At 47.6% G+C, this 18,572-nt stretch overlaps 1 protein-coding gene across 1 annotated transcript; it reads left to right on the forward strand.

Annotated features, from left to right (window-relative positions):
• Positions 1-25: 25 nt before the first annotated feature.
• Positions 26-12,101, forward strand: LOC136526653 (uncharacterized). The gene is given in 8 exon segments (XM_066519248.1): positions 26-101; positions 203-343; positions 7,000-7,055; positions 7,337-7,444; positions 8,521-8,599; positions 8,738-8,855; positions 9,370-9,696; positions 9,930-12,101. Coding segments are annotated over 5 exon segments (453 nt in total). The 3' UTR covers positions 8,593-8,599; positions 8,738-8,855; positions 9,370-9,696; positions 9,930-12,101.
• The last annotated feature ends 6,471 nt before the right edge of the window (positions 12,102-18,572 follow it).

An 18,572-nucleotide genomic window follows, 5' to 3' on the forward strand; every position in this document is an offset into this window, starting at 1 on the left:
GCGCGTAGCCCTCATGTGGATCACCATGCCGGTGGGCCGTGCCTTCTACCCTCGAAGGCTTTTGAACCCATTACCCTGGCCCGTGAATCAGAGAGGCCCGTGTACGTTTACGCCGGCCTTTGGGTCATTTGGTGGCCCGTCCCCAATCTTACTACTCCCGTGAATCTGTGATCCTGTCCCTGTCTCGTCCTCGCGGCGTCAGCACAACACCTCCCTCCTCGAGACCTCGCTCCTCGCTCCCTCACCAGCTCGCGAGGTAGCTGTGTGCGGCGGTGGCAGCGTGGAGCCGTGGATGCTGCTAGTGCGGTGCTGAGTCAGCTTCGTATCCTCGATCCTGTTGACGGTTCGTGCCCCTCTCCCGCTTTTACGCCCCGCCCGTGTACCTCGATGTGCTCCGTGTGATCACGCCGCGCGTGCTCGTGCGCTTCATGCGGAATCGTTTGCGCATTTGATTCTGGGGGTTTAGATTCGATGTGTTGAAGGCCGCGGGGGATGGGGATTCGTGTTGAGGGTGTGCTAGGGGTTCATAGGGTTTAAGTCTAACTGCCGTGTACTTTTCAGAGTTGCTGCTTGTATACATATAAGTTGGGGAATCGAGTGATTAGGCCATGGAATGAATTATTCAGTGGTGCATTGTAGCATATTATGAGTAATGGAGAATTTAAACTTGAGTCTAACTCAGTTGGTGGGTACAGTCCTCTTTGACTCAAATTTGAGTGCCTATTTGTCCATATTTATTTACAATGCTGCCTAGTTCGTTCTAGGTTAGTCAGTTTTTTCATTTATCCATAGCAATATCGGATTTGTAGGTTGGTTTCCAGCCCAACCACAGTTATTTGTGCAAGTAGTACCTCTGAAATGCTGTTTTGGAATGTGTATGGGGTTTTACTGTTTTACAATTTTTTTGTGTTTGAAAAGAAGGCTGTGTATTTACTGCTAGTTGGTTAAGTTTCTCTTAGACCCTTTCTTCTTTCAAATAAAGTCTTTCAGCTCCACCTCAATGAGTATGATGAATGTCATGGTGCATACTAAGTTACCTCTATTCTTTCTTGGAATTAGAGTGAAGCTTCTCGTTAACTTCCATTTCATTATCTGCTAAGGAGTCCTATAGAAAGATGGGAAGGAAGAAAAATCCCTGTGTTTTCCTCGATGTGTCGATTGGTGATGATCATGCAGGGAAAATGGTTTTTGAGGTATGGCTTCCCTCTAAGTGGGTGTCTTATGGTTTCCCTCTGGAATTTTTCAGGATTTAATTGATGTTCGTTCTAGTGCCCAAGTGTTTAAGTACCAATTCTTGTCCATAGAGGCCTCAGATGTTGATCTTATTCACTTATGTTATCACTGGACTATATGTACTATCCAATGAGTCCATTCTAGCCTTAGGGCCTCTTTGGTGGGGCTTCGGCTCCGGCTCCGCGACAGCTCCAGTAGTGGAGCCGCACCAAACGGCGACGCTCAGAGAAGTTCTTCTTGCGTGTTTGAGAGGTGCCGGAGCCCTTTTTCCTGTATGGACGGCTCCGCTGTTGGGCCCTGGCTCTGGCAGAGGAGCCCCTGCCCACGGAGCTGTGCCAATCAGGCACTTAGTTTTCATAGGTGTCTTCTGTTATTGTCAAGGGCCTGGTGACCTAGGGTAGGTGGCCCTCGACTACGGAGTTCGTAGTCTCGTGCCGTTGTCTTGCCCACGGAGCTGTGCCAATCAGGCACTTAGTTTTCATAGGTGTCTTCTGTTATTGTCAAGGGCCTGGTGACCTAGGGTAGGTGGCCCTCGACTACGGAGTTCGTAGTCTCGTGCCGTTGTCTTCCGATCGCGGAGGTTATGCCCCTCACGGCGGCTCGGGCTTGAGAGCGAGAGAGAGGGAGATTAGGGTAATTGATCTTGCTTCCCCCCTTTCCCCAACGTGCGGTTACAATATATATATAAGGTCATAGCCTCAACCAACCAACTAAGACTCCTATAATTAAGGTACTTAAAATAGAAAGCTATTTCTAACTTCCTTCTTAGCCACGTGAGGTGACCGATTCCTGGGCCTCCTCGTGGCCATCTCCTGCGCGTGCTGTGCGTTCGGCACGGCGGCGTACATCACGGGCGCGTCGCGTACGGCTGTACGCACGGCCGTACATGACATCTCTCTCCCCCTCGAGAATCAGCTCGTCCTTGAGCTGGAAGTCTGGAAAACGCGAGGTGAAAGAGTCCAAATCCTCCCAAGTGGCCGACGCAACAGGCTCGTTCTTCCAGCGCACCAAGACCTGGCGCACGCCGCGCGCAAGCCGAGCCTTGACGACGCGTTCTGGCTCCGGCACCGTGGCGCCGTTGTGGACGACCGGCAGGGGCGGTGGTGCAGACGGCGGGGCACCCACCCACGGCTTGAGGAGGCCGACGTGGAACACATTATGGAGTCGGGCACGAGGAGGTAGCTCCAGCCGAACAGCGACGTCGTTGATCACTTCCACAACGCGGTACGGCCCGAAGTAGCGCGGCTTCAGCTTCCCGGTGGCAGCGGCGTCTAGCGAGGCGACTGGGCGGTGACGAAGACGAAGTAGAACCCAGTCGCCCAGCTTGTAGGAGACGGCGCGGTGCAACTTGTCGTAGTGGCGCTTCTGGGTCGTTTGCGCTTGTTCCAGGCGGTAGCGCACGTCCTGCAGGAACTCGTCACGTTCCGCCATTGTCTGGGCGACGGCGGCGACACGCGTGTCCCCGGGTTCATAGGATCGGATGCTCGGGGGGTCGCGGCCATACACGACGCGAAACGGCGTGTCGCGCAAGGAGGACTGGTAGGCCGTATTGTAGACAAACTCCGCCCATGGGAGCCACCGGAGCCATTGCCTTGGACGATCCCCTGTAAAACAGCGCAAATACATGGTGATGACATGGTTAGCGGCTTCTGTCTGGCCATCGGACTAGGGGTGGAAAGCCGTCGTCATGTGTAGCTTGGCCCCCATGAGCCGCATCAGTTCTTGCCAGAACTTCGAGGTGAACACCGGATCCCTATCCGACACCATGGATTGCGGCATGCCATGAAGACGAATGATCTCGGCGAAGAAAGCCTGGGCCACGGACTCCGCGGAGTATGGGTGCGCAAGCGGAATGAAGTGGGCGTACTTGCTGAAGCGGTCCACCACCGTCAGGATGACCGACTTGCCTTTCACCTTGGGGAGAGCTTCTACGAAGTCGAGGCCAATGTCACTCCACACCACCGAGGGCACCGGAAGAGGAAGCAGCAGCCCGGCAGGATGGAGGTGCTCCGCCTTGTTGCGCTGGCATGTGGCGCACGCACGGACGAAATTCTGGACGATGGTCCGCATGCCGGGGAAGTGAAAATCCCGACGCAGCCGATGGAGAGTACGTTGGACGCCCTCGTGACCGTCCTCGTGCACGGCAGCGAGGAGCTCCTGCACAAACGGCGAATCCAAGCCGATGTAAATGCGCCCGCCATACGTGAGGAGGCCATCCCGCACCGCCCACGGGTCGGCCCTCGTGCCGGCCGTGACCTCGTCGCGGAGCGCCACGAGCGCTGGTTCGGTCTGCTGGGCGTGGCGGAGCCGGTCGAAGAAGTCAAACCGCGGGGCGGACAGAGCGAGGACCGCGCCGGCCTCCACGTCGCAGTCGGTGTCCCGGCGGGAGAGGGCGTCGGCGACGGTGTTCTGGGCACCCGGCTTGTACTCAACCACGAAGTCAAAACCGAGAAGCTTGCCCACCCAGTGGTGTTGCGGTATCGTGGCCAGCCGCTGATCGAGCAAGTACTTGAGGCTGTAGTGATCTGTCTTCACTGTGAATCGCCGGCCCCAAAGGTACGGTCTCCAGTGGCGGACGGCGTGCACTAGGCCAATCAACTCCCGCTCGTATGCGGCGAGGGGGCGGTGTCGGGGTGCAATGGGCTTGCTGAAGTAGGCCAGGGGATGCTTGTCTTGGAGCAGCACTACGCCAAACCCATGCGTCGACGCGTCGCACTCGACGATGAATGGGCGGGTGAAATCCGGCAACGCGAGCACCGGCGCCGAAGTCACGGCGGCTTTGAGGGCCGTGAATGCCGCAGCCGCCTCCTCCGACCATGAGAAGCCATCTTTCTTGAGCAGCGCTGTCAGGGGGGCAGCGATGGCGCCGTAGTTGAGGACGAAGCGGCGATAGTAGCCCGCCAGGCCGAGGAAGCCGCGGACCGCGCGCGCCGACCGGGGCACCGGCCAGTCAAGGACGGCCTGCACCTTGGCCGGATCCATTGCCACGCCCTGCTCGGAGATGATGTGGCCGAGGTAGGAGACCGACGCGACGCCGAACGCGCACTTGGAGCGCTTGACAAAGAGGCGGTGGCGAAGCTCGAACAGCACGGCGCGGAGGTGTCGGAGGTGATCCGCCCAGGAGCTGCTGTAAATAAGAATATCATCGAAGAAAACGAGCACAAACCGGCGAAGGAAGGGGCGCAACACGTCGTTCATCAACGACTGGAATGTTGCCGGCGCGTTGCACAAGCCAAACGGCATCACCAAGAACTCATATAAGCCGTCATGCGTGCGGAACGCCGTCTTGTGGACATCCTCCGGTCTCATGCGAACTTGGTGGTAGCCAGAACGGAGGTCGAGTTTGGTGAAGAAGCGCGTTCCCTTGAGCTCGTCGAGCAACTCCTCCACCACGGGGATTGGGAATGCATCTTTAACGGTGAGAGCGTTCAACGCGCGATAGTCGATGCAAAATCTCCACGCGCCGTCCGCTTTCTTGACAAGGAGTGCCGGCGATGAGAAGGCGGAGTTGCTGCGGCGGACAATGCCTTGCGCGATCATGGAGTTGCATTGGCGCTCGAGCTCGTCCTTGTGGGCCGCCGGGTAGCGATAGGGCCGGACTGCCACCGGAGCCGCGCCGAGCTTGAGGATAATGGGGTGGTCACGGCTGCGCGGCGGAGGCAACCCCGAGGGCTCCGCGAACACATCAGCAAAGGAATCCAGGAGGTGCTCCAGGAGTGAGCCGTCCGTGGTCGCGGCGTGGACCGGCGGCGTTGCAGTGGAGGCCACACCGGTCCAGCAGATGGAGCGCCCCGCATGCTCGAAAGACAGGGTGTGGGTGGCGACATCCCATGCGATCCGTCCTAGGACGGCCATCCACTGGGTGCCCAGCACCATGTCGTAGCCGGCAAGGGGCGTGACGTATAAGTCGACGTCGAACGTCATGCCCTCGATGGAGATAGCCGCCTGCCGGAGAACGCCGGGGCAGGCCACCTTCTCGCCATTGGCGACTGTGGCCGTGAGCCGTGGGCGGGGAAGGATGGTGAGCCCGGTGCGGTGCGCGGCCGCCTCGCCGATGAAGTTGTGCGTGGACCCCGTGTCCACCAGGGCGATAAGCGTCGTGGTGCCCAGGGTGACCCGAAGCAGGATGGGGGCACCCACGGTCACGCCCGCCACGGCATGAAGGGAGAAGACGGGAGCCTCCCTCGCCCCGTCCTCGGCCGCGGCAGCAGCGTCGCCGTCGGGGTTGTCGATCTCCACGCCGTCAAGGAAGAAGAGGCGGCGACAGAACCTATTATGACCACGGGAGTACTTCTCATTACAATTGAAGCACAAACCTTGGCGGCGCCGTTCCGCCATCTTGTCTGGAGTGAGGCGGCGCGGGCCACCCTCGGCGCGGCCCTGCTGTGCAGCCGCCAGAGGGGCCGGGAGCGCCAGTAGAGGCGGCGGCGCTGGTAGAGCCGCCCGGGGCGTGGGTGGGGGCGGGCCGCGCAGAGCTCCCCTTGGTGGGTGCGGCGCCGGCCGCTCGCTCTCCATCAACTCCACTTGGCGTGCCAGACTCATGGCGGCGGCGAGAGTCGCCGGGTGATGAAGGCGGACGGCGTGGCTGAGCGGCGGAAGGAGGCCGCCGGTGTAGAGCTGTATGCGTTGATCCTCGTCGAGCCGGCCCGCGCGCGGTAGGAGCGCCTGGAACCGGTTGGAGTATTCCTCCACGGTCCCGGTGCGCCGGCATTCGGAGAGCTCGAACATCGGAGCAGAGCGGAGGGGGGGGGTCCGAACCTCAGATTCAAGAGATCCTTGAAGCGCCCCCAATTCGGCGTGCCGTCGTCGTCCTGCAGCTGGATGAACCACAGCTGCGCGGCGTCGTCCAGATGATAGGACGCCATGAGCACGCGCTCCTCCGCCATGGTTCGGTGTTGACGGAAGTAGGCGTCGCACTTGTTGAGGAAGAGCATCGGGTCGGACGTGCCGTCGAAGCGGGGGAAATCCCACTTCTTGTGCTTCGGATGGAACTCCTGCTCGCGCGGTCCCTCCGCACGACGAGGGTCGCCGCTGCCGGACGACGACGAGGACCTTTCCTTCATGGCCGCCATGTCGGCCTTCATTGCGGTCACATCCGACGTGAGCGTCTCCATGGCCTTCAGGAGGTCGGCGAGAGTGGGCTGTTGGGGCGCCGTCATGTTGATCGAAGCTGCAGAGACGGGGGACGATGGGGAGGTGGGGCTGTGGTGGGCGTTGGCGGCGGCGGCGGTGGAGGCTTGGCTGGAGGCGGCGGCCGAGGATCGTCGGGAACCTGATACCAGGTTGTCAAGGGCCTGGTGACCTAGGGTAGGTGGCCCTCGACTACGGAGTTCGTAGTCTCGTGCCGTTGTCTTCCGATCGCGGAGGTTATGCCCCTCACGGCGGCTCGGGCTTGAGAGTGAGAGAGAGGGAGATTAGGGTAATTGATCTTGCTTCCCCCCTTTCCCCAACGTGCGGTTACAATATATATATAAGGTCATAGCCTCAACCAACCAACTAAGACTCCTATAATTAAGGTACTTAAAATAGAAAGCTATTTCTAACTTCCTTCTTAGCCACGTGAGGTGACCGATTCCTGGGCCTCCTCGTGGCCATCTCCTGCGCGTGCTGTGCGTTCGGCACGGCGGCGTACATCGCGGGCGCGTCGCGTACGGCTGTACGCACGGCCGTACATGACAGTTATGAAGCCTCAAGGCTTATCAGTTATCATTATTGTCAGGTTTTTCCCCTGGCTAACAATTTGAAATGCCGTTGCTCCCCTTGCAGCTGTTTGCTGATGTTGTTCCGAAAACAGCTGAGAACTTCCGAGCATTATGCACTGGTGACCTTCCTTACCTGTTGAGTTGTCTGCTCCTTTCGGTAAGCACTGTATATGTTTATCATTTACAAATGTCCGTAATGAATAGTCTTGCGCATAGCTCTGAGATAAGATGCTCCAACTGGCCTGCCTGCATAGCTGTTTGTGACCTCACCTAGATGCAGCATTTGAAACCTTTATACAAACTGTCTACTCTTTATGCCAATTCATTCAATATTTTCTGCTTAAAATCCCCATATTCTTTCTTTCTTTTATATGTAATTCTTGCACTATTCCTTGTACTGATTGTTGTATTGTACATTAGGAGAGAAGGGAGTTGGAAAGGCAACTATATCACTGCTGTATTACAGGGGCACAAGGTTACACAGCATTATAAAGGGACTCATGGCACAGGTATTATGCCATTTTACTTGTATTTTGAAATAAACATTTTACTCTCTTAGTTAGTTTCATATTTCTTTTTCTATGATGGTCTTTACTTTCTACTTTTTAGTAGTTTAGTGGTTTCTTTTCACATGATGTTTCACAGTATGTTCTGCTCCATTTGGGTTTGACTTTAACCTGACCATCTGATTGACATGTTTTATGTTATTTAAGGGGGTGACTTCTCGAAAATAAATGGCGAGTGATGTGGTTCCATGCCTTTCTTTGCTTGTTCTGTGCATAGAGATTGTCGTGTGATAAATTATTTAATTATGTGCTAGTTTGCAGTTCCGTTATATGTTTTGCCATGTTTTTCTGCTATAATATATTCTATTAGTAGAATTTGTCCAGTACACGTTTTCTCTGTTTGGTCTAAGGTTACAGTGCTCTTGTTATATCTTGTTGGAAGTTTGAACCTAAGGAATCTGTTGTGCTTATGGTAGTGGAGGACTGTGGAACTTCAACATTACCCATTGAACTCTTTCCTTTCCATGTAATTCTTATCAAGCAAACTTTTATTACACTCATTTTATTTTGGTTTTATGAGTCTCATGGCTAGTAGAAGCAAACAGTAATTCTTATAGTGTGGCACGCTGGCATGAGGTTATGTTGTTAAATTTTTAATATCGTGGTACTGTGTTATCAAGACATCAATACGTTATTTTGTTTCTTTATGTACGATTGGGCTTTCTTTTCTTCAGTATGGCAACACGTTACATTTTCTGTTCTTATTGTGCATGTTAATGCGCCACTTTAGGAAGTTTAGGCAACGTGTGAAACATGAAGTACGAAAGAATAGAGCTGTATCATGATTTTTTTAACAGAATTTTAGTCTGATTCTATGTGTGTGCTTTCTGTGGCTCTTTTACATTGTCATCCTAATTTACCATCTAAAATGATAATTTCAATTGGCATCATAGTTTCTGCAAAAAAAAAAAAAAAAGGTTGTATCCTGTTTCATTGCGTGCTATGATTTCCTCAAAAATGTTCCTTATGGATATCATGTATGTTTCTGAAGTGTTGGTCTCCACTGAACTCGCCATAAGGCATTCTCCTTGTCGATGTCCTACATAACTTGGATTTGGAAGTTGGAACCAGAGGGAGTATTATGGGTTTGAAACAAGGGTAAGCTATATTATTATCTTTTTCGTCATCAAATGATGACATATTAAAAAGCATTGTAAACTTTGTTAGTTCTTTCTTTTCTGTAGTCAACCTTATTTTGTACCTCACTATGACAGAGATTTAGTTTTCACATTTCAGATGAAAATTTTGTCTTACTCCATGATGATCGTGGTGTACTGTCGATGCCAAATACTGGACCAAACACAAATGGTTCCCAATTCTTCATCACGTTCAAGCCTGCCCCTCATCTTGACAGGTTTATTTCTATGAATTTTGTTTCCAGTTTTTTCTACATGTCTATGGTGGTTTAACTTTAGTCCAAGTACCCATGCAACAAACACAAAAGTAAGCACTCAGCCTGTAGTTCATACACTAGAATAAATATTGGCTTATGAGAACTTTTAATGTACCCTTTGCCTAATAAGGTCTTGACAGGATAAAAGTGACTACACTCAGGCTCAACAAAAGTTATGCTACCTTGTTTTCCAGCCTATAGATGCATAGAATTTTTATGGCATCATGCTGTAGGAAGTAATTTGCATTGTTAACAAGTGAAATGTCTCGCTTAAGAAATACAATTGCAGGTCAGAGTGAAAAGGAAATTTAAGTAAGATGAACAAACTTTGTTTCTTGTGTATTGATTGACATGCCATGTTCTGAGTGGTGTGCTTCACCTCGTGGCCTGAGCATTTTGAGAGGGGATAGTGATTTATTGTTTGATTCTATTCATGTCCTGAGCATTGTGTGATTTAGTTTGGCTTTGGTAGCAGGGCTACTGCAAGTCTGCAACCAGCTTACCATACTTATAGCTAGTAAAGAAGATGTGAAGGTTTGCTCGAGAATCGACAAGACTATTTCTTTAGTGTAGATCTCAAGATATCTTAAGTGTAGTCCAGTTTCATAAGATACTCATAACGCATTTTCCAGGAAGAATGTTGTGTTTGGCAAACTTATTCTTGGAGATGATCTCCTGAAGAAGATTGAATGTGTTAATGTTGGTGGTTCATCACCTCGTGTTCCTCCTGTTCGAGTAAAAATAGTTAATTGTGGTATGCATATGGAGATCAATGACCATGGATCTGTGGCAAGAAAAAATGGTAGGAGTCTTTAGCAATGTGGTACAACTATAGATACACTATCGTAGACTTCAGTATTAAGGATTTTGGAATTTAATTTCTAATATAGATTTTTCTCGAACAATTTCTATATATAAATAATAGATTACAGGCCAGGAATATCTTGCTTCAAGTTATTTAACACTTCCGGTTGCATGATTGTGGTTTCACGGATAAAGTGAAAGCTGATATTTCAAATCTCTCCAATTATATAGCTTCTGGTGGAGAAAATAGCGAGCAGAAGCTAAGGAGTCATTGTCAGAGGTCTTCAAAAGGTAGTGATAGTAGCATTAGTCCAAGGAGAGGCCCGATCAAAAGGCCATCTATCCACTCTGTAGAAAGCAGTAGGAACACTAGTCCAACCAGTCAAAGCATGAGTGTAGGCCCTCATGGCCGAAGCCCCAGCAAAAACTCATCTAGAAGAGATAGCAGAAGTCTGGATACACCACTTTCTAGAAGCAGAAGGAAATATACTAGTCTCTCTGATGCTGAAACAAGAGGTTTCAGACGGACATCACGAAGTCACTTGCCACATAGGAGTAAAAAATGCAAGCCCAGAAGTATCACCTGTGCAGAGAAGAATGAGCAGAAGCCTACCTGCAAGCAGAAGAAGAGGCATTAGCCCAACTAGAACCGTTAGCAGGAGCCCTGCAAGGTGCTCTAAGAGGAGGCGAAGCCGAAGCCATGGGAGATCATCTGGAAGAAGTTCTGTTCGTAGCCACATCGCTTCATCGACCTTATAGGAGCAGCAACAGGGATGCTAGTCCAACTTGCAGTCACAGGGTAAGATCACCCTCATCCGATCCAAGGTTTTGGGATTCGGCCCGAAATGACCAAATTTTGGTGAAATTCGCCCATTTGGGTGAGGTCAAAAAATTCCGTCAGATTCAAAATTTTTGTTAAGTCTATAGTTCGAACATGCATACAAGTTCTTATTTCAATATAGAAGTGCAAACTTTCCAATCTATAATTCAACCGTTTCATATTCATGCCTATTGATCAAATTTTGGCCAAACTAAAGTCAAATATTAGCTAAATCTGAACATTTTAACTAGTCAAAACAAGTGAATCCTGGTCCAAAATTTCCGAGATTCGCCCATGCCGGTTAGGTCCGAAATTTTTGGTGAATTGAATCCTAGAACCCTGATCTGATTGTGGTAGAAGCCCATCAAGGAGTGGTTCTTCTGATGGAGCTCCAAAACGTATAAAGGTCGTGGTTTTACTCAGCGTTACTTCTTTGTAAGAAGATACCGATCACCCACTGCTGATCGTTTGTCCGTAAGGTCAGACCACTATGGTGAGAGAAGCAATCGTGACAAGTAATCAGGTAGATCTATGCTGTGTTCCCTTTCTTCACTTTTGAATAGGTATTGAAGTTTCATTTTGCAGATACACGAAGTATCAAAGCTCCCGTAATCACAGATGGTATAGAAGCTCATCAGAGGGCGAGAATCACCTAGGTCATGATCCTGCTCTTGCGGAGTTAATCGAGGACTGGGATTTCTCTCCGGGTAAGAGATTTCAAGCTGAAGTCCTTCACAAGTTCTCTTCTTTAGTGCATCACCCATCATCGTCTCCGGATGGCTCGTTCTTCATGCTTGTGGTTTTCCGAAGATACCTCTTTCGTTTGACTGAAGAGTCGGCTACTATGACTCTTCACTGTTGCCTGGGTGGCTCTCCTGCTGGATTTCATGTTTCCTATCTGCAAGATCGACATTTTCGCTTTTCTGTTGCCTCGAAGCATGTGGGTTTGTTGGTTCGTGCCCTTAAGAGGTTTACCATTGATCACTTTGACATCTACTTCCACATGTGGCGTGATGGAGGTGAAAACTGGAAACTCGAGCACAAAAAATGGGAAAAAGAAGAGAAGGAAAGCTGGTCAGCTGTGATCAATAAAAACAAACGCAAGATATCTGCCAAGAGGGTTTCTTTTCATAAAAAACTTATCCAAGATTCTCTGGTTCATAAATCTCGTCCTAGGGAGCTTTGGTCGATGATCAAGATTGGTGCTATTTTCTGCCCTCTTACAACGGACTCGCGCAATGTTTTGAGGAAATCTTCAGTTTCTTCAGATTATGAAAGAGGTTTTGGTTCTCTTGCTAGCCAAGTGTGGGATGCTGCTAATGTTACTCATGGTGATGCTCCTATCGAGTATACCTGCTCTTCGACAGCTAGGCGGACTGATGTCCCAATCCAGAAGGTTTTTCAAAATCTCAAAAGAGATCTTCACATTAACACCAATCTCGATTAGGCTGCCCACACTCAGCCGTCAGCAAGGTTTAATGTCGGGTCTCCTCCCCAGGGTGAACGCTTTAGTTTTTCCCCAAATCATGCAACTCGCCTTTGTTTCAGATGCTTAAGTCCAGCTCATCTTGTTAAAGATTGCTAGGGGGAGACTCGTAGTATTTACTGCTTCAATTATGGTCATCGTGCTCGTTACTGTGCTTAGGGCAGTCCCAATGGTGCATTGATGATAGTTTCCATCCTCATTAAATGACTTGCCACGTAGGCAAAACGCTGACATGGCAACGTAATTAATGAAGAAAGAGAGCAAAAATCATAGAAATGGTTTCTTCATGAAGAAATCAGATCTACTCTTGACCCAATGCACCAAGAAACCATGAAATCGCCATTAGGGAGAAACCACCAGTTTCTAGGGAGCTCGTGTCGCACTTCCATTGAAGGAAGAAGATAGAGTTGGGAGAGAGAAAGAGAAAATAATTATTACTCATAGAAACCATGGGTTAGAAAACAGTACTTTTTTTTTGCGGTATCCTATATTATAGAAACTAATAGTTTCTTTCATTGGGACTGCCCTCAGAGACGATCAGACCTCAAACGTAAATGGGCCACTAAGCCCAGCACACAACCCTCGGGTGAAGACCATGGTGGAGAAGGAAGAAAAAATTATATTCAATGGTCCCTTGGATCCAATGCACCTGATGACGCTGTGCATTCTATGCTCGGCTCCCATGATTGTACTCATTGTATTCTCTCTAGTGTTATGGAAGAGGAACAAGGTTATGCTGCGATGGTTGATGCTGCTTCATGCCATGCTGCCTCTGCTCTTCTCCAGCTTGGACAGGGCAATGAAAAGAAAATCTCTATTGACAAGCAGCATGATGAGCAAGAAAATTTAGTGGCTGAACATGCTGGGATCCAACAAAACCAAGCTCTTGCAATCAGCAACTCTCCAATGCCTGTTGTGATCGATAACACGTCTGGAACTAACCAAGATCAATTGCAAGTTAATCAACAGCAGGTCACTGATCCTTTAGCGCTGACTGTCACAACAGGAAGTAAGCCATCTCAAAATTTATTGCTGATGGGCTAAGGCAACTAATTGTCAACCAAAGCAATGACGCCTCCAACAAGATAATGGGAAGCCTCAACATTTCAAACTCACTGATCCACATTTCTCAACACTTCCATATTGGGGCAGGGCAAAGTACCGAAGTGATTGTGGATTCACTGAACCTAGAACAGAACAGCACGCTGATGAACCAGGAGAGGGCTCAAGAATATAACTCTCAGATTGCAAACAACCTTGCAATAGTGCCTGCCAAACCTGGGACTACTGCAGAGCAGAATGATAGAGTACATAAGGAAGCAATCACTAATATCCTAGTCTCTGGCCTTAGACAGATAATGAACAATCAGCTAAACATTCAAGGCTCAAGGCCTTGAGGAAGTCTGGCCGTCCCGGACTCCATCATCTGCATTGATCTCGCTACTTTAGGCATCAATTCTCTGAACATTACAGTATCGATCCCAAGTCAGGGCAACATTCTAGAACCAAGGACTGCTGTAAGGAAAATGGACCTAGGCCCATTTACTTTGGATTTTGGCATTTGATGACCAACACAACTAAATTGGACTAATGAATTTGTAAGCGATTGTTTTGTAGTTCAATAGGGTGCAAGACGTGACTTGACGAAGGCAACATGACGATCCGATGATCAACACCTTAAGCAAGACCTTAAAAGCACAAGAGAAGACCCAAGATATTAAGCAAAGTCTAAGCACGAAGATAGGAACCAAGACGGACGCAAGATCGCGAAGAAACGAGCTCACAGAGGTGACCAGACGCAACACCAAACGCTGGCGGCATAGCGACTGTACGCTCCGATCAGTGGTTCAGCAACAAAAGGCGTCAGCAGCAGCGACCGGACGCTGAGTACTGAAAGTGACTGGACGCACCGATGACCACTGTTCATCATCTCGGCAACACACTCAGTACTGACCGGACACTGGCAGCAAATTGACCAGACGCAGGAACTGCAGCGTCCGATCGAGTACAGAGAGGTTCCAGAGCGACAAAATTGCGACCAGACACGTCCGGTGGTATGTGACTGGACGCTATCAGCGTCCGACCAGTTGATCGCGCTCTAACGGTCGGGACGACCGGACACATCCGGTCAGGACGAAAGCAGCGTCCGGTTAGTAGCAGAAAAACAGAATTTCATCCCTAACGGCTACTTTCTCAGTGGGCTTATAAATAGACCCCCCAACCGGTCATTTGATAGAAGTGGAGCTGAGGAAACATACCAAGGGTGTTGATACACCATTTTAGTGATCTCCAGTTGTATAGTGCTTAGTGATTTATTAGGTGATTAGCATAGGTGCTTTGTGAAGTGCTTAGGTTGATTAGACCACCACTTATGCGCTTGCTTTAGGTTTAGGCCTAGTGTTTAGTGAGGTTTGCATACCTCTTACCACTCGGTGCTTACACGCACCACTGTTATATATCGGAGGGGCTTATAGTCTTGCGAGATCACACCAACTACGTTGTGGTGTGGCCGCCACCGTGTACCGGAGGGAACAAGGCCCGTGGCGTTTTGGCTGAAAGCTTGATAGTGAAGACGGTGGGGAGCATCCAGGAGAGCCTTGCCGGAAGGCACGTCAGAGACCCACTTGTACGTGGGGAAGGCCCGAGGCTATCTATGGATTACCCGGCCGGGAGCTTGGCCCTTGCGAGGGATTCCTTGCGATGGGCTGCAACGAAGACTAGGGAAAAGCTTGCGTGCTTCTCGATACCTCGGTAAAAATACCGGAGTCATCGACAGGAGTTTGCATATCTCTACCTTGCTCTTTAGCTTCCATATTTACATTGTTTGTATTATTCCTTTTGAGGTAGAGATAGCAACACAATAGCAAAACCGTAGTTGCACATTTTAATAGTTTATCTTTTGCATAGATTTAGCTAAGGGTAGAAAACGAGGCCATAGTTTAGAAGTAGAATTCTAAGTTGCCTAATTCACCCTCCTTCTTAGGCGTCATGGTCCCCTACAAGTGGTATAAAAGCCGGTTAGCTCAATTTGGACCTTTGGCTTAACCGTCGTTGAGCCGACGCTATTTAAGAGTGGTTGGGATGAATACCTCTAGGCCTCCACACTTTGACGGCACTAACTTCCCCTACTATAAAGCTAGAATGGCTTGTCTCCTTGAGGCGGTTGATTTGGGTGTTTGGAGATTTACTCGTGACGGGATGAAAGCCATTAAGAATCCTGATAAACCCATAAAGAGTGAAGAAAAAGAAATTCATTTCAATACTAGAGCTAAGAATTATTTGTTTGAATCTTTTAGCATGGATGTGTTTAACCAAGTGTTCACTTTAAATATGGCACATGAAATTTGGTTAAAACTCCAAGAGCTCCATGACGGCACATCTAATGTCCGTGAGCAAAAACATTGTCTAGCTAAACAAAATTATGATTCCTTTAAAATGAATGATGATGAGCTTGTTCGTGATATGTATTCTCGTTTGAATCTAATTATCAATGAGCTTCATTCAATAGGATTAACAAAGCTAGATGATGCGGACATCATGAGGAAGATCATCTCCGTGCTACCACAAAAGAAATATGCAATCATCATCACCATCCTTCACAACATGGAGGGCTTAAGCACCATGACCCTGGCTATAGTCATTGGCAAGATAGTGGCATTTGAAATGTCATGCAAGATGAGTCAAGAAGAAGCCTCTTCATCAAGCAAAGGCAAAGCTCTCACATGTAGTGAGAAAAAGAAGATGAAGGGCAAGCAAGCTAAGACAAGCTCAAGCTCAAGCTCCTCAAGTGAAGATGAAGAAGAAGATGAGTATGATGATGATGATGATGATGATGATTCAAGTGATGATGATCAATCTTCCTCCTCCACCTCCGACCTTGATGAAGAATCAATCAAATTTATCAACAAGGTGGATAAGATGATCCGAATACTCAATGTCAAAGGTGTGCCCATCCAAATTTAAGATTTCATATTCACAAATCAAAGAAATGAGAAAAGAAAGAAAGGATGCTATGAATGCAATGAGTTGGGGCACTTTGTGGAAGTTTGTCCAAACAAGCCCACACCCAAGACAAAGAAGAAGGCATACAAGGACAACGCCCTCATGTTAATAAAGTCATGGGATGATTCTTCAAGTGAAGAAAAAAACCACCACAAGAGGCGAGGGCACAAGCGCTCATCATCAAGGTCTTCTCATGTATGCCTTATGGCACGAGGTAACGAAAGCTCATCCTCTAGTGAGAGTGATAGTGATGATGAAATGCCTTCTCTTAATGAACTTGTGGAACAAAATCTTAACTATGCTAAAGTTTGCACTAGTCAACAAAAGAAGCTAAAATTGTTGCAAGAAAAGCTAGATAGTTCACAAGAAGCATATAAAACCTTACTTGAACAATATGAGACATTTGCTAATCTCAACATTGAACTATGTACTAAAATTGAGCAACTTGAGGCTAGTGCAATAACAAATGCATGCACAATCAATGATGAGCAACTTGTAAAGAAAAATAAAAAACTAAAAGAAAAGTTAGCTATCTCACAAGATGCTTATAAAAGTTTGCTTGCTAAAATGGAAACCATGTGCAAACATTATGATGAGCTAACTAATAAAGTTGCTAATCTTGAAGCCATTGGTACAACCCCCAAGGCATCTAAAAAGAAAAGTTCTATCTTTAATATGCCTAAAAAAGATGCCTCTACTTCTTGCAATGATTTATGTTTAGACTCATCTTTGTGCAACCAAGTTTGTGTTGAGAAAGTTGTTGTAGATACATGCACACAAGAGGTTGTAATGGAGAATGAGCAACTCAAGCAAGAAGTGGCTCGCCTCACCAAGGACTTGACTCAAGTGAAAGGCAAGACAAAGCAAGTTCAACTTCATCAAGATAACACCATCAAGGGAGTGAAGAAGCTTGATGAAGGATAAACCATGGTTTGCTACGTATGCCACAAGGAAGGTCACAAGTCCTATGAGTGCAAGGTGAAGATTGGGGGAGGAGCAAAGAAGAAAGAGAAAAAACAAACAAGTAAGCTCTCCAACACCTACACCAATAAGGTGGACAAGAAGACCTCCATACCTTATCTCTTGAAGAAGAAGAAAAATGACAAGGTGGTGGCCATCAAGGTGAACAAGCAAGCCAACTATGGGGTCAAACGCTTTTGAGTGCCAAAGGAAATCATTTTAAATATGAAGAGCACCAAGAAGGTTTGGATCCCGAAAGGGAAGTGAGAAGTCTGTTTGGACTTTGGGGAATTTGGAGACTTGGCAAAGTATGGGTGCATTTCATGGGGTGCATCATGATGGACAAGGATATTGCCAAGTGGGTTAGTGAATACTATGGACCCAAATTCCCCTTCCCATGTTAGGTAACTAGATTTAATTTCCTACAAGTGGTATCTTTAAGCATCTAGTTACTTTTCATGCCTATGTTTGCATTTGCATGCTTATATCTCTTGTCATGCATACACTAGGTATATCTTATGGTAGGCTTGCTCGGTTTCATTCTTAACCCTTGGAGCAAACCTACATGGTTTTAATTGTTTAGGAGCACTACACATAGCTTGTTTTACAATTGTTCATCTAATATGTGCTAGTCCAAATTGTAGATAATTTCTCCTGAATATCACATTCGAAAATGATTCTCACATTCATGTGATGTCATCTTTCAAGTGGTATTTTTTATTCTAAAATCAATGTGCATGTCTCCTACAAGTATTCCATACTTATGTGCACAAATTTAGGGGGAGGTTACTCTACAAGTTGGATGCTTTGAGACTAATACCTTTTCAAGCTTATCATGTGTGTAGTAGTCTTATTGCAAGGAAAATGGAGTCCCCAGAGTTAAGCATCATACTTTAAATATCCACCACCTATTGCAAGTGGTAGAAATCAAATTGGTTTCCACATGTGGTATTTATAAACTGATACCATCATGTTGATTTCACTTTGATATTTATATGCTTTCTCCATGCATTATATAGATTAAACTCCCTTGAGCATTAATTTGCCAATTATGCATAAACTATATTCTCCATCATATGTATGTATATATTTAGGGGGAGCTTAGTCTATGTAATATGAGAGTCAAACTTTGTGACCTATTCCACTCCACATACAAAGGATCACAAAGTTTGACTCTCCCTTGTGCTACTAATGTCTTTCTTTTTGGTGTTTGATTCCAAAGGGGGAGAATTTGTAGGACCAAAAGCAAGCATTAATTTGTAGGACCAAGCCCAATCATAATAATTTGCAAGTGTTAATGGTTCGAGAAAGGGAGGATAGTGGATTATGGATTAGTCTATGTAATAGAAAGAATTTGTAGGACCAAAAGCAAGGCTTAAATCCATAATACCACATGGGAATATTTGCAAGGGCAAGATAAGTTTCAAAAGATGTTTACATGTGGTACCGTTAGATTTACAATTTGTATCCTCATTTGGTATCTTTTAGTCTTACAAGTGGTATCTTTTAGCATCATATAACCTTGCCTTTTTGCATTGCATCCTAGCAAGTAGATAGTTTTTAAATTCCAAATTTTTATTATTTGCTTGCTTTGGTCGTGTTGTCA

Source organism: Miscanthus floridulus, chromosome 19 (assembly GCF_019320115.1).
Source record: "Miscanthus floridulus cultivar M001 chromosome 19, ASM1932011v1, whole genome shotgun sequence".
Classification (NCBI taxonomy): Eukaryota; Viridiplantae; Streptophyta; class Magnoliopsida; order Poales; family Poaceae; genus Miscanthus; species Miscanthus floridulus.